Here is a 27,460-nt window from a genome sequence, read left to right as displayed (position 1 = left end):
GGCTTGAACCTCTTTCTTTCTTTCTTTCTTTCTTTCCTTCTTTCTTTCTTTCTTTTTGATTGGGTGCTGTATGGATAAAGTATAGGCCTATTGGTATTTTACGGAGCGCCCAGCCTTTCTGTGGAGTGTCACTAGGGGGCACATAATCACCTGCAACAGTCCTAGTGGATCCTTGGGGCTTTTATTATGAAAAAGAAATGCATACTGGGACCGTGTCGACCAGTAGCTACTTCCGCTAGTCACATCCGTGTGTGAGACTGATGTTTTGAGGCAGTCGGTGAATGCTTCTAGGTGAGTACTTTAATGTGATCGTAATAATCTTGGTTAGATCTACAGCTGAAGGTGTAACACGCGTATCTGCTCGCTTTTTGACAAGTAACGTAGTTGTTGCGGGCACGTAGCTATCGTTAGCACGCTTCAGGAATACAAAGGGCTGAACAGAGGTAGCTCCAGTTAGCTTTCTGCTGTTTTCAGAAGATGCTCCAGTCACTCACGGTTTTTTTCCTTGTTTTTTTGTAAAGCTTTTCTCTCGACTAAGAGGTATTTTGTTGAAATGCGGAGCTGGAGTTTCATTTACAGAAGTTTTTCCAAACGTGAACAACATGTCAAATTTCAGTCTACAACTGTAGAGATGTTTCTCCACAGGCTAACGTTACTTCTCATCCCGAGCTCATGATCGTATCACGTTGTTTTAAAACTGACTGTCCGAGCAACAGGTTTGTTTTATTACTGCATCAGTCTGTGTACTGTAAACTAGTAAAGTTACCTTTATTTTTGCATTGAATTTTGCTTAACTAAAAGCTAAAAGCTATGTCTGATCATCTATAAGTTGTTGTGAACAAAGGTATTATTATTTCCCTGAGATTGATTAACCGTTTTACTAAATTCAGATTGTAGATCTGTGTCTTGAGAGGATCTGCAGGAAACCAGACCGTCAGTCCCTCCAAACTAAGACACAGCAGCCATGGATTCACCAGGTGAGGGAAGTTGTGAATGCTGACGTTTTGTTTATGTCACTGACACAGTCACCAGCCTCACCATCTTATGATTGTGACCAGATCAGGTTTTAAACTACAGTTCAAACAGTTAAAGTAGCTTGCATAGTTCTGGAGACATGCTTCATTTAAATATGCAACTTTACTTAAAAGAGATGGTTTGGTGCACTTTTATCCATCTCCTGAAGAAGAAATCAAATTTGACATAGCAGCCCAAGGGGAAAATGTCATGGGACGTGAAATGAAATGCTCTGTGCATATTCACAAAATTGTGGTTGGCACATGCAGGGCTCCAGACTAACTTTTTTTTAAAAACTAGGAACACAGTGGCCCACAACTTAAAATTGTTGGAGCACAAGCAGAAAATTTAGGGCCGCACACTGTAAACTGACTTGCAAGGCAAATATTCACATTTCCTTTTCAGTCATGATCCTCACACACATTGGCCTTCTACCTGTAATGACAGGTGGAAGGCCCTTTCCATGTTTCCAGTGTTAAAAAAAAAAAAAAAACAGTGCACATGCACTTGTTCTTACAAGACCGAAATAAACACACTAAAGTAGATTATTATTATTATTATTGTTATTAATTCAATTTATATAGCGCTTTTCAATGACCCAAAGACGCTTTAATTCATACCACATTCACTTTTACTTGCCCTGCCTCAAATTTTAGGGGCAAAATGCCCCCATTTAAGGGCAGTGTGGAGCACTGACATGTGTAGTTTAAAATAGAAGGTGGTTTTTGTACCAATTCTGTCACACATGTGCAGATCTGAAATTGGACTGTGGCATTACACAGTCCGATGACATGAAGGAATCACCCAGGCCTTTCGAGGTACGTGACTGGATGAGTCCTCAGTGCTTGTGAGCTGCCTCAGTTCAGCACATGGAGGATGACTGACCTTTATCTTCCATTTCACCACAAGCTTTTAATTGTGGAAAAGTATCACTTTTCAAGGCTTGGCCTAGAGATGTAATGAATCTGTAGTAGGGCTAACACTGTTCCTGTAACCAGTAAATATTAGTATCGATTTCAAAGCTTCTGCTGCCATGTGCAATGCAGTCAAAAAAAAAGTGTCAGTTAAAGCAGAAGTAAGCAATCCGGTGGTTTTGGCTAACTTCTTGTCAGCCGATGGAGTTAACAGTCCCCGCCCTCGTCCTACGTCACCACATTCACGCGCATCCCTTGGCTGCGCACACAGAGAGGACCGCCCCTTTATGCTGTTCTCTCTCCTCATTGGGTAAAGCTTGTAGGATACAAGGAAAGTTTTCTCCTCGGCTTACAGCAGAGCAGAGTGACTGACAGACCCGTGTTTCAGACCAAACACTCTATATAAGTGATTGCTGTTGGAACATATAACTATTTAAGACTTATATTAACGCAAACATTCCGCTTACTTTTGCTTTAACTCGGTCAGTCGTTAGAAACCTCATGTTACCTCACAGAGAATTGATCCCAATGAGTTCCATGCAGGAGTGATACAGATGTGCTGCAGATTGTAGATGTCGGGAGAGAGAGATCTGGCTTGTCTCATAACTAGAGACATAATTTGTGGTGACAGCCTCTCATTTGATCTTCCCCACAGCATCTCAACAGGCAGTCATATGTGAAGTCTGTGGGACATTCTTTGAGACACGCCGAGGGCTGTCCAGCCATGCTCGCCTACATCTACGGCAGCTCGGTGTGACCTTGTCAGAAAGCAGCGGTGCTCCCATAGAGCTCCTCTACCAGCTTATCCAGGAGAGGGATGGCTCCCTCCCCAACTTCAAAGCAGACTCCTCTACAACTGGAGCGGTCTCCCTCAAAAACACACCCCAGAAAGAGGCCACTCCCTCAGTAGCAGAGGAAAAGAGTTCCTCTTACAAGGCAGCGGTTAGAGTCACAACTACACCACAAAAAATGGATCATCAAGGATCTCCAGTTAGATTAAAACAATCGGCAACCACTGTCCTGCAGTCGCCTCCATCTTCTCTAAGGCTCAGTGAAGGCAGCAGCTCATCCTCTTCAGATCACCAGACCATAACTAAACCACTCTGGGCACCACTGGAAACCGATGCTCCTATTACATTAGGTATTGCTTAAGTGTTGCCTGAAAATAGCATAATCGTTACTTTCTATTTTTGCAAATCCAGTTAATGATCACTATTTTCATTGAATTTGTGGTGTTTTATTCAAATTAATAACATCTATGGTCTTCACTTGTTTAAAGGGATACGCCAACATTTTTTTTTTTCGTGTCTTGCCTCACTCCCGAGTCCATGACCAGCAGATAGACACCATCCTTTCGACTGTGCGTGCAGTAACAAGGGAGATAGATCCTGCATCGCCCGTAATTAGCTTAGCTCAAATGCTGGAAGTGCATAACCCCAGTCTGTAGTCACCTTTAAAAAAGGGCTTAAAACTTTTTTGTTCAGACAGGCTTTCCTAGGTCGTCCCTAGATGTTTTTTTTTCTCTCTCTGCACTTTAATCTCCAACTTTAGCTGTTTTATCCACTGCTGATTTTAACGTGTCTGATTTTTCTTTTGTTTATTTTGTTTCTGGTTTCTGTAGCACTTTGAGATTACTTTAAGAAAAGTGCTTTACAAATAAAATGTATCATTATTATTATTATTATTATTATTATTATTATTATAGGTAGTGTTAGCCTGCCTCCACCTAAAGTCATCAGAGAAACTCTTCAGCAACTCTAAATGGAAACCGGCGGGCCGATCTTCGTCTCAGAGCTGACAAAACTCTCCGGTAAGGCATCTTGAGCGGTCAAATGCCGGTAACGGGACGAGATCGGTCAAAACGGAGGGTTCAAGCAAAGACGGTTTAGTTTGGTTCAAGCTAGCTACGTAGAGGGTAGGTTAGCTTCCTATTCCTTCCTAAGTAAAAGCACAAATTGTATCGTCATGGTTTTCTGTATGTAAAGGGCATCGGGTGTTTTTTTGCAAAAGTAACCGGAAGTGTGTTGGTCACAACGGCTAGCTTGAGTAGCGCCGAATTGGCTGGTATTTAGACAAATTAACGACACACTGCTGATCTAAACGGCTACTTTCTCACCTAAAAATGTTTTAAATGTCGATAAAGTGATATATTTACAGAGTTTAGAGCTAAAATGAAATCAGCTTCTGGCTGCTGATTTTGGCTCGGGTAGGAGGCAGGCTAACACTACCTATGCACTTCCAGTATTTGAGCTAAGCTAATTACGGGCGATGCGGGCTCTATCTCCTTTGTTACTGCACGCACAGTCGAAAGGATGGTGTCTATCTGCTTGTCATGGACTCGGGAGTGAGGCAAGACACGAAAAAAAATGTTGGCGTATCCCTTTTTAAATTCGGGAGGACAGATGTTTTACAGTAGACAGAAAGACGTTATCTAAACTAAAGAAAAAGTGAGGTGTGCAGCTGTATGTGAAAGACAGTTTGAGTCTTCAGATGTAATATTCTTATTTTAGGAAAATATATTGCCTCAGTCTCCTGTTGACATGTTGCCTTTCTCCCATACTTTTCAGACACCAATGATGAGGTCCATGTTTGCCAGCTTTGTGGCTGCTGGTATGAGACACGCAAGGGCTTGTCCAGTCACGCTCGGGCCCATCTGCGACAGATTGGAATCCCTGACAGTGACATCAAGGGCAGCCCTATTGATTTTCTTTACCAGATTATGGAAGAGGAGGATCTCAAACCTATCAGCAGTGAGCAACAGAGGCCACAGACCTCAAACAGCCCCCCCAAGTCCTCCTCCAGACGTTCCTCCGACTTGTCCCTTCCATCTGCGGCTCCCCCCAACAAACGACCGAGAACGTCAGAGGATTGCACCTGTCTCCTGTGCGGGGAGGAATTTGAGAATCGTAAAGGCCTGGGCAGCCATGCTCGAGCTCACCTACGTCAGATGGGGGTGACTGACTTGACGGGGAAAACCTCTGCGGTCGACACCATCAGGGAACTGGTCAGCAGTGGCATGATAGAAGCTATGCACCCCCCCAGAACAAACAGGACATCCAGCTCATCTGCTGTGGCCTCTACTGCCCCAGCAGTGATTCCAACAATGGACCGGTCCCGGAGTCCACTTCCCTCCACATCCTTCATCTCAAGTCCTGGAAAGACCCCTCAGTCTCCTCAGTCTGCTTTCAGCAAGGCCCCGAAGGCTAAGAAAGGCTTTCGGCTAGCAGTAGACCCCCTCCTCAGGAAGCCCAAGCCTGAGCCTGAGGAGGTTGAACTCTCTCTTCAACCAAAATCCTCCGACACTCTCAGCAACTCTCCCATGCAGAAGTCCCCCACTGCTGACGCTTCAAAGCCTTTTAATACAGGTAAATCTGGCAGCCATACATGGTTAGCATAGGCTGGTTAAATAATTAAAGAAATATTATAACATTTTGGAAAATTGGCGCATTGCCATAATCCCTATAGTCATAGCAGTAGGTTCGTTACCTTTAATTGTCGGTGCAAGCTGTTTTTAGAACGGCGGAGCAGAGCCGCGAGCTGCTCAGAGCTACGCTACGGAGACTAATGGGATTTCTTGGTTACCCTCATCAAACTCATCAAATACACAATCCAACAACTCCACAACGCTCTGGTGGACAAGTTGTGACCTGCTCATTCACCACGCTATGAGATAATAACAGAACGTTACCAGAAAGAGTTGTTTTGATGAGGAAAAACCAAGAAATTCCGTTAGCCTCCGTAGCTCTGAGCAGCTCGCGGCTCTGCTCCGCCGTGCTAGTATCAAGGAAAGGTCTGTGTGTTTGGGGCGATCACAGTGTTTCTCTATGTCTCTGTGTGCAGCAGCCTGAAAAGCCTACAGCTCCCAGTTGAACAATCAAATCTATTTCTGGTCTGGTGGTTCCTGATTGGTTGAAGGGAAAGATTTGATTGGTCAAAGATACCGGGGGCTGTAGGCTTGTTTTCAAAACAAATCCTGCCTACCCCAGCTTAAGGTACAATTATAATACTGATTTGTGTTTATTTGTACACTGTATGATTTATATTATGTACATCACAATGTGCATTTGTTCCCTCAGTGTCCTCCACAGACGTCCACTCCCCACCAACAGTCCTCTGTGACTTCTGTGGTCAGCTTTTTGACACCCGCAAAGCCTTGTCTTGCCACGTCCGCGCTCATCTCCGTCAGCTGGGCCTCACCTGGTCCATCAAAACATCGCCAATTGACCTCCTCAGAGAGGTCATGTTGCATGGTGACGATGGCAAGAAATCGTCTTCAGCATCAGGAAAAGCCACATGGACCCCTCAAGGCTCCAAACGGCCCTTGGATGGCTCCCAGACGAGGGAACCGGCCTCCAACAGTTGTACCACCCCTCTTGATTATTCCATAAAAGAAACATCCCCAGCTGGCAAGAGTGCAGCCACACACACTGGTGAGTAGTTGACACCACTCTAAAGCAACAGTTAAAGGAGGATTCCCCCTAAATCGTTGTCCTGATGGTCACCCAGTGTTGGGGGGTGCAAAAAGTGCCACTAAAATTGATGCAGGCAAACCAGAGTTACACCATGGCTAGACGGCGCTAGGGATAGCAACAACGCTAACCTATGGGGGCAATTCTTTCAACCACAACAAACACTCAGAAAACAATCAAATATCTATGGTACATGACTGGAATCCTTATAACACACCACTGAACTCATATAGTGTACAGTATAAACAGTATAAACTTTGTGTTTTTGCATGTAGTCACTCACCTGAAACAGCCGAACTCTGAAACATCCTGGAAAGACATTACTATCTGATCGCAGAGCGCCTGCTCTCCCCGCCACAGAAACAAACACTTTTTCCTTGTTGTGATGATTTCTTTACAAAAATAAACGGTCAGAGATATTTTGGACATTACCACTGCACTGCTCCACCGTTTATTTTAGTAAAGAAATCATCACAACAAGGAAAAAGTGTTTGTTTCTGTGGCGGGGAGAGCAGGCGCTCTGCGATCGGATAGTAATGTCTTTCCAGGATGTTTCAGAGTTCGGCTGTCTGAGGTGAGTGACTACATGCAAAAACACAAAGTTTAAACTGTTTATACAGTGCACTATATGAGTTCAGTGGTGTGTCATAAGGATTAGATATTTGATTTTTGAGTGTTTGTTGTGTTTGAAAGAATTGCCCCCATGGGTTAGCGTTGTCGCTAGCGCTAGCGTCGTCTAGCCATGGTGTAACTCTGGTTTGCCTGCATCAATTTTAGTGGCGTTTTTTGCTCCAACCAACACTGGGTGACCATCAGAACAACGATTTAGGGGTCAAAAATGACCGGAATTCTCCTTTAAGAGGCTTGTGCCACTGAAGAAAATGTTTTCTTACATAGTGGTGGATCCGCATAGTCCACAGCTATAAAACTAGCGATGATCCTATATAATATGCACAGTACTTTCTATATTTTATAGGGCCCGACCGATATGGATTTTTTGGGGCCGATGCCGATGCCGATTATTAGGGGGGAAAAAATCCGATAACCGATTAATCGGCCGATTATTTTTTTTTTTATAAAGTTTTACAATTTTATTAATTTAAGTAATATATCTACATATATTATATAATATATAACTTAGGGCTGCCAAATTTTCATTGGTCAATTGGTTGCAGGAAAAAACAACAACATTTGGAGTACTGTCTTGTCAAAATTAAGTCAAAATCAATGACTGAACTGTGAAAGGCTATAGGGCTTTTATTTTGAAGGGCCACATACAGGAAGTCATGACACGTGACACTTTTTTGTTGTTGTTGTTGTTGTTTTTACACGGCACGGCGGTCTCTCTCTCTCTCTCGCTCTCTCTCTCTCTCTCTCGCTCTCTCTTTTTTTTTTTTGAAAAGCGACTTTTTCCAGTGTTGTTCCAGACGTTTCTGGTTTGTTGAACTCGACGTGGAAGCACGTATCACCGCTGTTTTCAATGTTTAGCGGGTGCTGCCGCGAGCCCCGGTCCCACAGCGCTCAGTGTGTCACGGAGCAGAGACATGATTGTCCCGCTGCAGTCAGAGACCCGCACCGCCGCCGCCCCCCACACAGCCTGAGCTCAGTCACTCACCCTCCTCATCCACTGTGTTTATTGATAAACGGGCGTAGCTACTGCCGGTAATAACTGTAAAACCCGACCGGCATACCGGCTTGTTGAATCTCGGACCCAACACGGCCGGAGTCACGGACTGCTAAGTAAATGGCTCTTGATGGTAACGTTGGCCAACATAGCAACAGAAAGAGTAACAAATTGCTCCATTTGTAGGTTTTCTAAAAGTTAAGAGTTAAAAAAAAAAAAAAAATCAGCTCTTGATATGTGGAACTCACTAAATTGGTAATGCGTGACTAATACTTGCCTCAACTTTCTCATCTCTTTAGTGCCAGACACATCCTGTGAGCTTTGTGGGTTTGATTTTGAAAACCGCAAGGCCCTGGCCAGTCATGCGCGGGCCCACCTCCGACAGCTGGGAATCATCGAATGGAAGGCCGACGGAGTGAGTTCGCCAATAGAGCTCCTCAGTGATTTGATCCGGAAGGACCCGGCCAAAGTGGCAGCAATAAACCGACGTTACCGTATGGGAGACCTTTATATCAAGAAGGTGGGCTGTGCTAAAATATGCTTAAAATAAATCTCTGTCAGACTGATTTGCACTCAAACATGTATGAAATTCCTCTTGATTTACCATGTGTTAATTGATTTCAGTCTCAGAGAGCTGCTGCTTCACCCTGCCTGTCCACAGACTCTGACTCTGTGCCTGGCAGCAGCTTTAAGCCTGAGCACAGGGCAGACAGAGAGGACCTGGGCATCATAGCCGGCTCATCCAGACAGTCACACGGCCACACACGCTCTCTTTCAACCCACATCCAGTCAAGGGGTAAGATAAAAACAACTCCGATAGATACAGTAGCAAGATCAGGGTATCCGGGGGGTCTTCAAAAGTATTAAAAGGTGATAAATCAATTTTGGGAAAATTAAAGTATTAAAAAGGCTTTTCACAACTTTATAAAGTCTTATAGTTTGAAGGTATTTTTTCTGAATTAGCTGTCCAAGAGTCTGAGTCCTAAAAAACATTGTGAAAGTGTGTGAATTTAAGATGAACAGGTACATAAAAAAGAAAAGAAGATTGTTGTTTTTGTTTTTTGAGAGTGGAAAAATGTTAATTTTTTAATTTTTTTTTTTTTTTTTTTAATAAACTTTGCCTTTGATTTATTATCCCAGCCTATTTTGAATTCTGTTGTACCATAATGATCTATAGTCTTTATCACAAACTAAAACTGTTGCGTTAAAAGTGTCACTGATGTAAATGGTTACAGCTTGAAGTGGCGGTGAGGTATTGAAAAATATTGCGATGGTCTTGAAAAAGTCTTAAAAAGGTATTAAAATTAACGTCAAGATTCCTGTATATACCCTGAAGATACAGACACACTGTTATTATGGATAGAAACATCTACATACTTATTTCTGCATGTTACTGTAACATCTCTGAAATTTCAGGGGTCCATCTACCAAGACATGTAGTTCGTAGGGTGGACAATCAGGACTCCAACTCCCAGCAGCCATCACGGTCTGGCAGCATCCCCGCTATGCTACCAAAGCCCCCACTAACACCGCTGGTCAAGCTGGTGGGCAAGGTCTACTCCCTCAAGTGCAGGTCAGTCTATAAAGTACAAAATATAAAGAATCACATTCCCGTTGTATTTTAGTGACCTATAGAGTAGGATACAGTGCTAACAGAGTTTGTGTTTCTGAAAAATCAAGTCATGTCCTTGACAGAAAGTAAGGCAGCTCAGACTGGACAGTAAGATTTGTGGAGACAGGTCCTAGGTTCCTGTATTTTCCACAGTGGAAACCTTATCCAGCTTCATGAATAACACCCTGTTCAGACTAACAAGTTCTATTTCAGGTGATTCAAGCACCGCCCACGTCTCCAGTGACCACTTGTGATTAAATCACGCTTCCCTACTTGAAATGCAAATAAACCTGGGTGCTATTCTTAGCCAGTCCGACTGTGACAGAAGGGTTCATTGTCATTCATTGTCATTAAGGGGTTGAGTGAATCCGCAGCTGAAATTGAAACGCTAGAATATTTTGGTTTGATGATGAAACTGGTGGCACTATTAGGGGACATCTGTGGATTAGGCGGTCCTTCAGTGGACCTCGCTGTGGCCCAGGACACATTTTCGCGTTCCCTCTGCTAAAGACTAGCACTTTAGTAATCAGTTGTATGATTGAATTCGAGGAGACAGATGTTAAAGGTCCCATATTATGAAAAACTGTTTTTTTTTTGGTCTCTACATACATAAACTGATCCTCCCTGAGCCTACACTGGGTACTAGTTTCATTTGGACGTTTCCCTCACGGAAAGCGTGATTCATGCGTTGCGTGAAATTGTAGGTCACATTGTAGCCACTAGGTGGAAGCATCGTACTGAGATGCAGCTCAAAAGATTTTGGGATAATTCCACGTTTGACCACAACGTAGCTGCAATGGAGAGTGGCGCTGTTCATAGGCCATAGGCTACTTCATTTGCAGCTGTGGTCGAGAGGGCTAGAGAGTGAATGGAGAGAGGGACCGCTACGCCGGTCAATCAGATCAATGTTGTTGTTTTTTATTGTATCACAGTGGTTACAGTAGCCTACGTTCAACAGGATCAGTGGTTCTCATGGGGGTCCTGGACCCCTCCATATTTTTGATCTCTCCTGTAGCCTGGCCGGGTCTGGCTCCAAGTTTGAGTAAATTGTCTCATATCTATTTTCTGCAAGTTCTGGTGAATGTAACAATCCACTCATAGCCCACGATCGCTCGTTTAGTTTCTAAGCTGCTTCGTCCGTGCCAGCAGCCTGGACCCGATGCGGCTGGACTCACGAGCGGAGCATTAATACACATCTGTCAGCAGCTGCTCCAAACACACAATTTGAAGGGACAGATTAGATGCTGATTTTGTTAACAGCAGGGATGCAAACAGCGTGCCGAAAAGCGAAACTTGCTTTTTTCATGACCAATTAGGTGACTTGTGTGAATCGTTCAGATCCGAAGAGTTTTTGTTTTGGGGAGGGGGGGGGGGTCTCAGCGTCTCAGCTGGGGTCAGTAAAATGTTTTTCTAACAGGCTGACAGTGACAATCACATGAAACTGAGGCGAACTCATTCATGGTTGCGTCTGATTACACTGATAACAGCCTACCTCCAATGTAGACGCGCGACATGCACGCCCATTAAAGCGGCGCGTATCCGCGTGCAGTCGGTGCTACGGCAACGCCGTTTTTTCCCCCGTGCATGTCCGTGGAGCTGTGAGCCGCGGACATGCACGGTTCCTACGTTGCTGTGTCAGGCAGATGTTTCCACGGGGCTCTGCCCCGTTTCAGAGGTGAAGGAAGCCCTAAGTGGAAAGACGTCACCTCCGCGATGTAGAATGTGTTCAATTCAAAAAGTGAAACTAACACATTATTTAGGCCTATATGTCCATGACACACTGAATGAAACATCCCATGTCTTTATTTATTCAGTTTATTTTAATAGTAATAATTATGACTAACATTCAGTGAAGACCTAAAAATCAGTATCTCCAAAATGGAAATATTGCAAAGGAATTTTTTTTTTTAAGCATTTTTAATATAGAAATGTTGGCCTTCTGAAAACTATGTCCATCTATATGCACTCAATACTTGGTTGGGGTTGAACTACTGGAAATTGACTTTTCCATGATATTGTAATGTACTTATTTGTTAATGGTGAGCACCCCATTGCTCTACAATCTCATAGTTTCAAAGAAAACGGATTGATTGATTTTTACTTAACGAAATGAAACGAAAACAATATAGGCCATGCCTATATTATATTACTATATTGTTGCAACTTTAGAAAAAATAATGCAGGGGGGAAAGGGCTTACAAACATGGACCAAAACGGCTCAGTAATACGCACAAAAATCCAAAAGAAACGAAAATGAACTAAAAAAAAAACTAAACATCATGAAGTGGTCTCAATCTGTGTTTTACGCATGCCTCTGTGCGTCTGGCACATGTGTCTTGGAGTTCTGAATGGAGGCTGTATGTTCAGCTCCCCTTACATGTGAAATTTATTACATGAAACACGACGAAATTTCTTCACTTAGACTATGAACTGAAAAGTGTGAGGAGAGCTACTGTAGGAACCGGTTTTTCTGTTCAAAGCAAACAGCTGAAGTACTGTGGGGGGCAGGACTTCTGTCTGACAATGTACTTGAGTGAAGTATCCACAAACACACCCATTGGTCAGAGATAAAGAGGATGTTAATGTGTCGCTAATGTGTTACATTGTGTCCAGCTGTCGTCACAGCAATTATTACAAGCACACCTATTGGTCATTGCTAATATTTTTTTACCAGTCCACCACAGTGTGCATGGCATGTGTGAGTGTGTTTGTATGTACTGCTGCTGTAACTTGCGAATTTCCCCGTCGTGGGATGAATAAAGGCATACTTTACTTTACTTTATATGTCTAGCCTATTAAGCTCATTACTTTCAATAGAGCCGAGAAGGTGGAAGATAGTAAAATATTTTTCATTCTAGTTTTAGAGGTTGCATTAAAATTTATATATATATACACACACATTGTGTATATATATATATATATATATATATATATATATATATATATAAAATGAAGTTATATACTTTACATCACATTCATAAGATGTGTAGTGCGTATCTGAGCCGTTTTGGTCCATGTTTGAAAGCCTTTTTTCCCCCTGGATTATATTTTCTAAAGTTACAACAATATATTAATATAATATTGTTTTCGTTTCATTTCGTTAAGTAAAAATCAATCAATCCATTTTCTTTGAAACTATGAGATTGCAGAGCACCTAAAAACCAGAGCACCAGTTCATAGCGATTTTCACAACACTGTCACTCTGGATCAGCGGTACCACAACGCTGGTTATCAACTCAGTAACTCAACCCTGGTTTGTCTTATTGTGAATTTCTGAACGCGCACGTATAAAAGGCGGATTCAAGGCAGCAGACAAGTCACAAACAGAGCACCGACGCGTCAGAGAGAAGCGAGTTCAGCGCAGCGCAGCGCACACCTCATTTCTCCTGTGACGAAGAAGAAGAGGAAAAAAAGAAGCCCGTGGTCCGACCAGACCCAGTTCTTGAATGTTTACGTTTATTTAGAAGAAGTTTAATTGGTGCTGATTAAACTTGTAAGTGAATGCTGCTCTGGATCAACCAGACCTATTTTAAACAGTGGCCAAACAACAGAACCATTTTATGATATTAGACTATATATTTTCCATTTTTGCTGAGCATAAGGTTTGTTCTAAATTAAATAAAAGTCTGTCCCATACAGACGCGTGTCTCTCTAAACGGGTCCGCTCGGCACACACACACACACACACACTGTCAAAACATGGATGAATGAAACCTATCAACTATGTATCGGTCGCGTCTTGTAGCCTATTTCTATCGAGGAAAAGTTATTTCAGGTTATCCTATGTTTTATCGCCCAGCCCGAAAGTGACATAGGCTATTGCCCGTTCATTCACGAGAAATCATCCAGCAACACTCAATCAAAGAAGGTGGGGAATGAGAAATCTGTGGCACTACTGTACAGTAGTTCGCTCATTTTAAAAACACAGACAGGTGTGTTTGGAGCTGACGAGACTGAGGACCGAAAAAAGAGAGTGAGACGTATACTGTAGCTGCTGTTGTCACATTTTTCTCATTGAAAAATCCGCGCGACTCTCACACTCACGCGTGAATCTCGCGTGAAATCGTCCAAATGAAACTAGTACCCACTGTACCAACTCCTACAATGAGGAAAGCAAACGGGTCCTGCATCGACTCTGCAGCCCACCAACTGGTAAAACGGTGCTCATACAGGCTGTTCAGACTCAGCTCCTGTGGTGATGTCACGACAGGAGTGAGGCCGGCCCCTCAGCGCCATAAAACGCCTACCATGTCTATTTCTATGGCTGCAGTGCACAGCAGGAAACTCCTGAGCTAAATTGATGAAATACCGACCAATTTTAAGTCATAAATTGGTAATAATCTTTGCCGTGTACAGTAGCCATGTTACTTAAAGGTACAGGCACAGAAACAGCTTGTTCTCAGTAGAGCTCTTTTGAGCGACTTTTAGACAGCTGACATTCAGGACCACGGATCAGTTTGGGGCATTACATTTCGAATACAGTTTAGTTGGACATCTGACAGCTGAGTGAAATTGAGTAAAAAGAGTATAATATGGGACCTTTAATACCAGGTCTGAACTGGGAAATAAAGTCAGACTGTGTTGACTGTGATTTAGCTGAACAACTAACATCAACTTGAGCAGAAACGGAAGGGAAAACCTGTGCAGTGCCATGTTGTTCATTTGGACAACAAAACTCATTCCCAATTCACTGTCACACTGTCATTCACTATAATTACAGTGATGGCAAGTAAGAGAAAGTCCAGTGCACCTACAACCTGGAACACTCCATCTGAAACTTACCACACTTTTATCATTAGGACAATTTAAATCTATAACTGGATCTTATTTTAACTCCAACTGCTCATGTTTTTAACTCGACTTCTCTGTTTTCAATTTATCTTTGTCACTCTTACTTTTTGGTATTTCGGATATGCTTGTATGTTTCAAACATTTTGTGTTGTGTCTTGTCCTCAAATGTTTTGTACTTGTCTCGGCTATATTGTAAATGAGGTTGCTCCTCAATATATTTCCGAGTTTAAATAAAGGTTATAATAATATTAATAATTTATGGACCGTAAATATTAGGGGTGGGAGAAAAAATCGATTCACATAAATATCGTGATCTTTTTTGACGATTTTTAAATCGATTTTTTTTTTCTTTCAAAAATCGATTTATTTTAAAAAAAAAAATTTTTTTTTTTCTTTTTTTGATTTTTTGGAATTTTTAAAAATATTGTGCAATGTGCATTTGTTAGCCTTTTTTACATACAGGGAGTACAGGTTTTGAAAAGGGTTTAAGTTCACTTTATAATGGAGTATGTTAATTTATAGGCTTCTACAGTATTTGTGTGCAGATAAATGTTAAAAATGCAGACTAAAAATCGAGAGAATCGGCAGTATCGTAGAATCGCAATTTAAATCGAATCGCCATTCCAAAAAAATCGTAGAAGAATCGAATCGGGAGAAAAGCATATCGTCCCAGCCCTACTAAATATTTTCATGTCGCTCATCTCTCTCTGTTTTGCTGTGCAGGTTCTGTGAAGAAGTGTTCCATGGACCTCTGTCTGTTCAAGAGCAGTGGATCACACACCTACAGAAACACATCCTGTCACTGGGCTACAAGGGCAAAGCGTCTCCACCTGCTGCACCAGTGGCAGCTCCAGTGGCAGCTCCAGCACTGGTGGATCCGGTCGCTGTGTAGTCCTCCAAATCTAAATCTTCAGGTTACACTATAGTCTACTTGCCAGCCCATAGGGCCCCATTGTGAACCCGGAAATGTTGAGTACCCCAAAGTTTTATGTTAGAAATATATAGTATGGGTCCCCAGTATTCAGAAACTGCCGGATGCTAACTTATATATATTGGGCAATTAGCACAATTGACATAATTAGCATAAATTACCATAGTTTCCTATATGGGCAATATTTCCGCAAAATTGACTTGGCTGATCTGGGCAATATTGGAGTGGTTTTAGGGGTTATTGATGATGCTGAATCCATTTCTGACATTTTCAAAATTCAAAATGGCTGTCTAAACCGGTAGTGACCAGATTTAAACCGCCAGTGGGCCGATTTTGATGGATTTCAATCTGGTCCCTTCCGGTTTAGACAGCCATTTTGAATTTTGAAAATGTCAGAAATGGATTCAGCATCATCAATAACCCCTAAAACCACTCCAATATTGCCCAGATCAGCCAAGTCAATTTTGCTGAAATATTGCCCATATAGGAAACTATGGTAATTTATGCTAATTATGTCAATTGTGCTAATTGCCCAATATATATAAGTTAGCATCCGGCAGTTTCTGAATACTGGAGACCCATACTATATATTTCTAACATAAAACATTGGGGTACTCAACATTTCCGGGTACTCATTTTTGGCAAGTAGACTACTACAAAAGGTCATCATTTCTATTTTTAATTGTCACATCAGAGTCAAGATGAAGTGTCTGTTGCTAAATAGACATTCTTGTCATGGAAAGGATAAACATGAGTCACACTAGGAAAGCAGCAGAAAACCAGCTACTCAGGTGAAATCTACATGATTTGTTGGATCACTGTTTTTTTGTTTTTTTTTAAGTACATTCCGTATTTTGATGATTGGTCCTTTCCTCCTCCTGTTCACACATTCCTTCCATTTGTACAAATGTCAAAAGTGTTTAAACGTGATTCAGTGTCTTTTCTTAACCAACATGTTCCACACTGAGAGGATGATCCCAGACAAAATGGATCCCTCTTCATTTTGCCTTTGAATTGAGCCTCCTTTTATAAAATACATTTTTAAGTGTATCTGAAAAGATGGATTTTTTTTTCCATCAAATGGAAAATATTTTAGAAAAACACAACACTGATACCATATAGTGGTAACGTCTTAAAAATCAAGGCCTCAGGCATTTTGACCGTTTCTGTGCTTCTATAGCTTCTAGTGTCCAACTGTTTCTGGCCTTTTTACACTAGTTTTTATAAAAACTTGTTACGTAAATTCAGTCATGACAATAAACATGTATTGTATAAAACATGCTTTTTATCTATAAAAGAAAACGGTCTGACATTAGGCTGTTTGGAAGAAATTGTTGAGAAACGGTCTGAATTTCACGGAAGAGTCCCAGCTCTCTCTGGAAGAGTCATGATACAGGTTGTCCACATGGGCAATAGATACATTTCTCTTAGTAGTTTCTAATATCATCCAGTATTGTTGAGCAATTTCCATCCATCATGTAATTCTCTCATTCACACATGTTTTGTATCCTCTTGTTTACATTGCCTTTTTCTGCCTGGTTTTCAAATAAATGTTTGGAATTTCACTGTACCAAAAGTTTCATTCATATTGATCACATCTGGATGTTTTTTTAATAATAATTATAGCTATTTTATACTTTTTATGAGAGGTGGGGAATGACATGCAGCAAAGGTCCTGTACATCGGTTCTGCACCACTTGTGATAAAGTGTCTCCTGTAGTTTTCCATTGTCCAAATCACTTTGTTTCCCAATGAGACACGTAAGACATCGATGTGTCCCACGTCTATTTGAGATTGAACCTTTTACACCAAACCAAACAGGATGTAGTTCTCCCTTTTTGGAAAAACCGGTAAACAGCACTTTGTTGCGTCACTGCAGAGAGTTTACAATTTATCTCTTGGATGTTTTTTGGTTTCAGCATCAGGCTGCAACATAACAAAACATGAAAAAAAAGATGTGGTCTGAATTCTTTCCAAATGCACTATATTTCTGGCTTGTGTAGTAGTGTTTTTTTTTATTATTTGATTTGATTGAAACTTCCCGTGTTTACACATTCCTTATTCTACTCCATATTTTAATTACAATATCTTTCCACTGTCTAAACCAACAACTTCAAGCTCATAGACTTTCAGCTCTATGTCATGAAAATATGAAAATCATGGAGAAAACCAGCTGCACATTCAGCATCAGAGCCGAGTCATGTTGATCTTCTAAACCAGGTCCTCACCAGAATACAACCGTGTGTGTTTCTGCACTTCTCAGCTCTGCGAAGGTTGTGGTAGACGTTGTGCGTCTTGATTTTAGTAGTCAGTGTTTTATTCTCAATTTTCTTTTCTTTTTTGTTTATTATGGGGGTTTTTTAGAGCACAGTAGTAAGTTGCTGTCACTCATCACCGTAGCATTCATTATAGTGCAGATTCTCATTTGATTGCCTCCACTTTCCAGGGCTTTAGTCATCAATGTGTTGACAGGGTGTCATTAATCCTACTACCAATATAGCCTCTGCAGTGAGCCCTCCATCCTTGATAGCTCCTAGATGGACTGAACCACTGAGCCTGAGGAAATAGGAAAGGTGTAAATTGGTAAAACCCTGTGAGGAATAATCTGTCTGTCTGCTCTGATTCTCACATGTTAGGGTCTGTATAATGTCCTACAAGAAAAAAGGGTAGAATATAAGTTATATTATATTGAGTATTTAGTAGTAATATGTGACACAACCTCTGCCATGCTAAGGAATGGCTTCTCTGCAATACATTCTATTGGTGGTGGTGGGGGTTCCGATGAGCAGGAAAAGTGGGTGTGGCTGTTTTTTTTTCCACCAAGGAGTGTTTTGGCTGTAAAACTAATGTTTGCGATCAACTCAGAATCACGAAAAACCCCTAGTTCGACCCCTCACAAGTTACTTAAAGCCAAATTTAACATTTCAGAATTTTCAAAAAATCTGGTTATGGGTACCCCAACTTTGAGTAGTTTTTTAGGGGGTTTCCCACGGGAGTTTAATTTCAACATTTTATTATATGATATCACACACCTTCCTAAACACAATGGTGAAGACATTTCATGAGCTTAGAATTACAAGGTTCTATCTCCGTTTTGGGTAGTTCCGAGATATTGAGCATCAAAGTTCCAACTCGGCTTATGTTTTGGTTGATAGAACCTTTTTATTTTATGAATAACTAATTAAAAAATGTTGAAAATTTAAAAATAACACCACACAGGCATTAACAGACCACTAATGGATGATATTATGCAAAAAACTCAATTCTAAGCTCACGATTTCTTGGTAATGATTTACCTCCCAGATTTTCATATGTTTCCAATGGAGAATAATGTGGAAAAATATAATGCTGAGGTCAAAGACCCCTAAAGGTCACCAAAGGTCAGCCACCAAAGTGGTTCCACGTCTGAAATCAAAGCTTGGGGTATGTCGGTATGTCGATGAAATGCTGAAAGTTTCATGCTTTAGTCATAAAATGCACAATACCTTCCATATGAGCTTATCTGCCCCACCATGTAGTTTATACATCCTCAAAAGCTGGGAGAAATTGAACAGCACAGTATTATTCCTATGTACTGTGTGATTACCTGGGATGTAAGGCTGCTCAAGTGTCTCTGCCACCTAATTGTCTCCTCCCAGAAAACCAAGGTAAATGATTCTGTGTCTGCAGAGAGGCCAGGGAGACTCTGCAGGGGCTGAGAGGATGATCCATAGTAGGTTTCCATGCGCCGTAACACTGTTTCTGTTTTCTGCTGTCTCCACCCTCCTCTGTCACTGCCTCTGTTTAATGTTCCCGTCACAGTGACGGCCCCTGGAGTCCAATACTGTGTGATTTACTGCCAGAAGGGAGTCCACTTCCAGCCACTGATGGACAAATCTGCTCCTCTGGCGCAATGCGAAGGCACTTACGGAGTGAGCGAGTTAACCCACCTGACGAGATCTGACCGGGCTGTTGCTCACAGCCATCAACACCTGATGCTTCAAACACAGACGCAAGGGACTCGGAGGGATTTCAAAGCAGTCATTGAAGTAAGAGCCCAAATTAGGAGCACATCTGTCTTCCAGAGCTGTGGGATCTTAGAGATCTGGCATAATAATTTAGTGGTTCATGGGGTTTTAAAACCATTGTGGCTTTATTATGGCTCCAGTTTGCAAAGAAGCTGGACAGTAGGTTACCCTTCACTAGACTGCAGGCATGAGTGATGACTTGAAACTCAATCTTATTTCTAAAACCATTAAATACTAAATAATCTTCACAGTAATGATGTGATTTAGGTGACATTTGTGGGCTTTTTGTGAATAATTAAAGGGTAAATTAATGGACCATAAATCCCTTAGGTCGTTTTAAAGACTTGTCTACATTGTTTCAGCAGTGGAAAATCATAAAACTTACCAAATAATAATTTCCATATTTCTCAATTAAAGGAGCAGTGAGTGGGGTTTTGGACTCTAGTGATGAGGTTACAAATTGCAACCAACTGAATACCCCTCTGTCCAAGAAGCTCCGGTGGCCTACAGGTGATAGAATACTCAGAAGGCCGGCTCCCTACAGTACACCAGCATGAACTCGGTTTACCAGGGATGGAAAGAAAAAGAGTCCAGATTATAGGGGTGACCCCCCTGTTGCAGTCAAGCCAAAAAATATGAATAAAGGAGGGAAAATAAAACAAAATAAATCAAACAATATTATATAATCAAGCAGTTAAAGCGGAAGACTTGAGCCATCAGCATTTGTGATTGCAAGTCTGTTTTCTTCTTGAAACATGTAACAAAGAAATAAAAATCAGCAAAGCCTGACTCAGCACCAATTAAACAGCGTTTACAGTAATAAACAGAGCTACAGCATCCATCATCAGCCAAAGCAAATTTATATAAAAGGAAATACAATTTCCAAATTATCAAGCAGAAGTCAATACAAGCTAAAACATTTAAAATCTATCTGCTCTGACCTTTCCTAGAAATGCTAACCAGTCATGGGTAATGGTAAACAGCTGTCTAATCCATCACACCACTGTTCAAAACATGTGAAATTCTGCACTCTGACCACAGTTTGTTGTATTCTGCTTTGATGAAAATGAACCTACTTCAAGGCTGCGTTGTGTTTGCAGTGTGCACATTATGGTTTGCAGTCCTCACACCAGCTCTAAGTCTGGCCATACACTCATAGTTGCTGTCTCAGCTTATATATTTATTCTTAATAATATTTCTTCCAGGAATGCAAAGTCATTTCTCCCAGTTTGTTTAAAATGTACTCTTTAAGGTGATATTAATGTAGGAGTCTATGCCTGCTGCTTTATTAGGGGGGAAGCCAGAGAGGGGATAAAAAAGGAACAAGGCTTTCTCTCCTTTCTTGAGTTTGTGAATGACTCATGTGTCTGGAAGTAAATTCTTCTAGCATCTCCAGCATGATTTATAGTATGTTTTGAGGGCTTGGCAGAGGATGGTGTTTTATCACATAACTTGTGGCTTCGCAATCATCCCTCAGAGAGGACAGATTCCCCGAGACTGTGCAACTCTGGCATTGTTTCATTTGTACTTTTCCGTTTCAGTTTTCTCCTTGTTTCTAGTCTCCGACTGCGTTTCAAGGACGGGTGTTTGCACACACTCAAGAGGAGTGTGTCGACAGCACAGATGCATGGACACAACAGTGTGTGCAATTATAACTGAGTGTCTGCTTAGTTAATGAAAAAAATCAAGTTTCCTTTTTCCTTACTTTTATAAACCACAAATAAAGCAATCCATCGCTAAGTTCAGTCTGATTCAGCATTTTCAGGCTTGTTTTTTAGGCACTGAGGATGTGATGAGGTCATCGGAGTGCACGTTGCCGCTCTGTATGTTTTGCAGTGTGTTGTTTTGTAGCAGCCTCCACTGAGACTAGACACCAGAGACGAGCAGAGAGCCTCTTCCAGGTGGTCATGCTGCTGCTGCTGGTCAGACGACCTCGCATAACCCCTGGATCAGTCAAGAAGAATCTGCAACCTATTTGCCACAAGCAACTAATCATTCCAGTGATTTACAGTGGAACAAATACATGACTCGTTGCCAAGATGCTTTTTGGAAATCCAGCCCCGACTCATAGTTGTGTATTACAACTCAGTTTTACAAGAAGTTAACAAGCAAAAGCTGTGCAGGGCTGGAGAGTGCAAAACAAAACACCAGTTCACCAACTGATTAAACAGCTGCAAAAGAAAAAAAAAGAGAGTCAGACAGGATACTGCAGCGAGACAGGACAAGGAGTGAGTGTTTGCATTTACAATTATTCATCAAGCTATCAATCTTTTAAAGTTAATTTAGGAGGAAATCAAATGTTCACCCTCTGCAGTGACCCATATCATTACATTGTTATGTTCATTAAAAAGTGCTTTGTCTGTGTCAAAATGTCAGATATTCACATTCCAAGTCAGATGTGAAATCCAGAAAAGTCGTGCCCTGCTTTTCATCCTCTACAGACTGATGTATGATTTTTTTAAAAGGAAAGAAAGAAAGACATTGTTTCATTGTTCTGGATAATTAACCCTCCCCCAGACAGACCTGACCATGAAACTACAACCGCTGCAGAGATTCAGAACAGACTTCTGTCACTCTGCATAATGATTACCAGCAAAACACTGGAGAATAGTGGAGCTCACATTTGCTCTGCGTGCGTACAGGTGTTTGCGTGTGGTAGTAGCTTTATCTGCGTGTCTGTGGGAGTTTCTGCCTGTGCATGTGCAGCCCCTGAAGTGATGTGTCCTGGCACATGATAACAGCATGTGTGTAGATGTAGACATGTAGCACCTCTGGCTCAACAAGCTAAACAAACACACCATGACAGAGAGGTCATGGGAGAATATCAACATAAATCACAGTGAGAGCAGGATTATGTAACTTTGAGCACTAATGTCACCTCTGGTGCAGCACTTGAAGCTATCACTCAGAGCTTTGTCAAGGTTGTTGTTTTTTCAATGAACACCCCCCAAAAAACTTTCCCACAACGCAAAAGAAAGACGTGATGATGGAGAAGAGATCAGACAAAAAAGATGAATTCTGTTCTGCCCTACAAAGGCAAAATGCAGTAGGCCTATCTATCTGTAAAAAATGCCAAACTGCATCAAATTATGAATAACTAGCAAGTCTATAATTGATTAGATAAAGGTGGACTGAATTAAATGTATTTTGTAATTTGTCTATCTGACCAATTTTGACCGTTTTATGGCAGATACTGCACTTTGCCTTGGTTTTACTCTGATGGAATTATAGAGTAAATTATAGAATAGGGAATACAGTACTCTTTGCAGATACTGCACTTTGCCTTGGTTTCACAGTGCTTTTTTGGATGGACAGCAAAATAAAAAGCCCAGTAGCTATGGAAATTTTAGCAGTACCAATATCAAATTCTACCAGATTGAAGAGAATATGCCACACTTTTGATTGGTAAAAAAAATATATATTTGAAAAAGTGCAGATACTGCACTTTGCCTTTGTAGGGCAGTGCTTATGTCCCAGAATTTTCTTATTATGTATGTTGTAAGGATGACACGTAAATTTAGCACAGAGACCAAGAGATAAAGAACAATAAGTCAGTGCTTATTAATAAACAATTGTTAATCACATTCTTACCCATTTTTGAACTGACTGGTGATAAAGAGTCCAAAGTCTGTTAACGATGCCAGTAAACATTAAACATGACTTAACAGTTTCTGAGAGTTTTTGGCCACCTCAAGGAGAACTCTATTGAGTTTTCATATTAGTGTCTCCTTTCATGTCTAGGGAGTCATGTTACTAAAAAAGGCGATTCACTCCCTGAGAGCAGGTCATGTTTTCCTTCCTGTTCAGAGAGGACACACACAATAGCATCACATGCACTTAATCACACAAACGCAGAGGGGAAAGAGTGAGCTACTAGTCACCTCGCAAACAAGTCAAATGGATCTGTGGCATCTCATTCCTCCGTGAAGTGTTGGAGCATTCATGACAAGATGGAGGCTAACATTGTGATTGTGTCTTTTTAAAGCGTATTGAACGCAGCCCCAAGTACTTCAGAGTCACTGCAATTTTGGCAATGACAGAAGTCTGAGGATGTGGAGTCAGAAAGAGCTTACCACTCCATCCCTGCATTGTATATCTTATCTGTGCAGGGCCACAGGGGGCTGGAGCCAATCACTGCTGACATAGGGTGGGGGCCATTTTGGTGCCCTAGGCGAGATTACTCCCAGCCCCCCCCCCCCATATAATAATGATCATATAACGATAACATATCAGTGTATCTGTATGTCCCCTCCGACCCTGAGATACACAACTTGCACAACAATCAGTAAAATTTCATGGAGTCAAGTCTCTCTACAGTCATGAAAACAACCTGTTGTGGTGCTTCAAATGGGTATATGGAAGTCTTTGCTTTACAAAAGCAGTGGAATATAGGCTACTGTATGAATAAAGTAATAGATAAGTGTAGAAAACAAGTTAAAATAAAATTTTGTGAAATCGCTTTTTGAGCATAAATGTTATCTGTCATTCTATTTTCACCAAATGTCTCAAATGTGAAATAAAAGAAGCTGAATATTGACTTCACATCACATTTCAAACTTCATGATATGTGTGTAGCCCTAAATGAGAAATTAGCTTTTTTTTCTCCTCCAAACAAAATATCAACTAAACAGACAAAAACACACAAAATTTACAATATTTAGCCTATATAATGTGGCCTACATGTTTTGTCACTGTGGTGCTGTTTGTTATTTTTTTGTATTAAGAAGTAATAGTACCAACTAGTTATAAAAATTGTGAAAGTTACACTTTTTTTATTTCTCATTTGTGGAGAAATAATCATTTGTGGACGGACGGCGCCTTTAGCATTTGCCTATACTGCTTATGCCACGAGCCGGCCCTGGGCGGGGCACACCCTGGACAAGTTGCCAGTTCATCACACGGCTGACATATAGAGTCAAAATAATACACACACACTCATATTCACACCTACAGAAATAGAGTTGCCAGTCTACCTAGTGTGCATGTCAACCTTTTACTTCAGCTGCATTGTGGGTTATGTAGGCACCACACTGGCTGGGGGAAACACTCCTGGTTCTGCTACATTGACTTTGAAACAATTTTAAATTATTATTTTTTTTAAATAGTGTTTTTCAATGGTGAATCAGACACTCCTTTTGTTGCAGCTGCTATAAACAATGACACATTATCACCCTAGAGCAAACTTGTTAACAGTAACATATTTATTTACGCATCAAGCAGTTGGGGAGTGACATCATCATTCATTTGGACTGACAAAAGTAAATCCAGTTCAGCTCTGAGGGAAATATCAGGTCCTGAGCTCCAAAAATAATATATTCATTACTATGAGCCACGCCTTTCACATCACAGTCATATTTGATCCATTTAAGGTATGACAGAAGACAAAGGGAAAAGTATCTTTTATAGATGGGTAGAATTTCCCCCTGTTACAAAAATTAATATGGAGCCAGGAGTTCCCCCTCACATCTTTACTGAAAACCAGTCATGCAACATTTCAGTAAATCCCTTCACATCATTCACCAGAGAACTTCAGGGGTCAGCCCAAATCAATAAAAAAAACTCAGTGTCCTCAAAAGCATCAGTGTAGAGGAACACAGTGCAGGGACGTGGAGTGGAAGTGTTATGCCCCCTTTATTTCCTGTAAAGAGTGAATCACACGCATGAGTGCCAAAAGAGAGCGTATCAAGCTGAAAAAGGGTTTGTCCTGTGGTGTTTTTCCCAACAACTTTCATCTGAGGAGAGACATGTGCTCTGCAACAGTTTACAGTCACAATAATAACTCAGGATGTTAAGCAACGTAACTGAATACATCCAGTCCACTGTATGTCACATGTGATGTTAGGGTTGCTGATGAGTCACGGGGGGATTTTTTTTTTCACAGATCATCATTTGAAGTTTGCATGTAATTTCTCAAATGCTTGATTAATCAATACTGATTGCTGAAAGATTACATCAGAACACGTAACCACTAAACAATATCAAACCCTTGAGGCGCTGAGCTGCACAGATCCCAATGACTCACCACAACTATTTTCATCCATAATTAAGAAAATGAGCTCAGATAAATGTGGCTAAATGAGTCTGCAGAGTCACTTAAATAGATGGTAATTGATTATCCACTTTTAGCCTGGAGCAAATCATTTCTAAATATTTTACCATCACTTGTAGGCTACTCTGTGAGTGTTATCTGATCACACATATAAAATATCTTTCTATTTTCATCAATCAATGCGTATTTCTTTATAGGGAGCGACTTTGGAGCAACAGGGAGCGACTTCCACAGATGAATTGGCTCAATACTGCAGCTCAGGCGTTTTTCCGTCGGTACATTTGATTGTATTGACTATCGTCCAATAACTGTTGAGAGGAACAACATGAAAACAAAATCAATCACGCTGCTTTTATTCATTTAAGAGGAAACCATGTAAGCAATTGCTTGTTGTTGTAGGGTGTTTCTCAGGAGCATGTGTGCACGGTTCAAACTTTGGTTGCCTTATTTCTCTCACATCAACACTGGGAGTGCAACAGGATTTCTTTATTTAGCTGCCATGCCTTGAAGGCCTCCGGTTGCTTTTCTGCACAGGATTTAAAACATGAACTTCATACCTGCACATGTGAAGGTGAAATTATTTGGTCTGCACAATATTTCCTGTCCATCTGGACTGGGTTGGTGTTGACATTTTTACTGTGCAAGGGCAAAAAATAATAATATTCTGTGGCATTAAAGTGGACAGTGCCAGGCCAGACTGCCAGTCCATCATTTCACTAATACAAATCGACAAGACACAATGTGATTCATATTCATGCTCAGGCAGTATAAAGAAATGATGTGACAGAGCATCAGATTGCTTCTCTCAGGAAATGACTGCTTGGCAAAATATAACAGTTTAGTATTAATAGTTAGTTTTCCTTTCATATACAATTTTTCTGGATGGATGTGACTTACAGGTGGCATACAGGCCCAAGCTGTCACTCCTTTAATAACTATTCTGAGTGTGAACCTGACTATATAAACATATGTGTTGAAAGTCCCCCCCCCTGACAACATGACCCAGAGGCTTTGACACAATAAATATCCTCAGTGTAATCCCTGGCATTTTCCAGACCCCCTGTCCAGCTCTGAATCATGGACTCCAGATTTATTCATGCCCCCCCCCCCGAACAGTACCCCTCCCTCCCTCCACATAAGCCACATAGTGTGAATAGGCCCAGAGAGAGTGCCACATTTCAGATGAATGAGCTGAGACATCTTTGAAATTTAAAGCAAATCATCAAAGTCCCTGAATTTCCACCAATTCCAGATAGTTCAATGAAAATGTCCCTCCCCTCCCAACACTGTATAACCTTACACGAACCATTTTTAACTTGGTAGGATCCTGTGACAGGACACAGCAGTTAGTGCAGCTGCGCTCATTACAGACAAGCCCCTCAGCCAAACTCACTTCACTCCAGACCAGTTGGCTCCTCGAATGTGGAGGCTTAACCAGGTGTGAGCCATGCAAAATAAATATTTCACTCCCAGGACTGAGTTTTTTTTTTTTTTTTTTTTTTAATGACTGACAGATGATTAGTTATTTTGTTCTGTTGACACTGGCTTTCCTTCCTCACTTCTCACTGTTGTACAGAAGGAAAATTAACAATCATTTTGTCTTTGTTCTACCTTCACCTTTGTTTCGTATGTTACATGAATATGTGAGAAAACAATATTTTTTTCTTGATTCTTTGATTGATTAAAAAAAAAGATAATTCAGGTACAAATATGTTAATGACAGTGATTGTGATCATGAGGTCAACTTCTGCTTAAAAAAGAAATCGAAATCAAAACAGATAGGATTTAGGAACAGAGATGGGTTTTAAGTCAGCAAGGTGGCACTTTGACAATTCTGCAATTCATTCAGTGAGACAAACTGTTTAACCATGTTTTACACCTGATGTTTCTTGAGACTCCAGATTTAAGCAATGAGTCATTTTCTAGAGAGGACTTCTTGTTTCTTTTACCTGGACCTGTGTTTGATTCAACATTCTTGCGCTTCATCTACCGTAGCATGAGAATGGATTTGCCTACCTAGCCCTTAGTCTGTTGATCGCAGTGTGACGT

At 41.1% G+C, this 27,460-nt stretch overlaps 1 protein-coding gene across 1 annotated transcript; it reads left to right on the top strand.

Annotated features, from left to right (window-relative positions):
* The first annotated feature begins 213 nt into the window (after positions 1–213).
* Positions 214–16,808, top strand: LOC146991255 (protein Wiz-like). Its single transcript, XM_085797294.1, has 10 exons — positions 214–291; positions 891–977; positions 2,584–3,069; positions 4,496–5,293; positions 6,005–6,358; positions 8,321–8,541; positions 8,646–8,817; positions 9,438–9,594; positions 15,148–15,347; positions 16,012–16,808. The coding sequence occupies exons 2-9, from the start codon at positions 965–967 to the stop codon at positions 15,314–15,316; spliced, it is 2,370 nt and encodes a 789-aa protein (XP_085653420.1). The 5' UTR covers positions 214–291; positions 891–964; the 3' UTR covers positions 15,317–15,347; positions 16,012–16,808.
* The last annotated feature ends 10,652 nt before the right edge of the window (positions 16,809–27,460 follow it).

This window comes from Trachurus japonicus, chromosome 1 (genome assembly GCF_045865225.1).
Source record: "Trachurus japonicus isolate A0001 chromosome 1, Traja_1.0".
In the NCBI taxonomy this organism is placed as follows: domain Eukaryota; kingdom Metazoa; phylum Chordata; class Actinopteri; order Carangiformes; family Carangidae; genus Trachurus; species Trachurus japonicus.
This window is presented reverse-complemented; position numbering and strand designations above follow the sequence as displayed.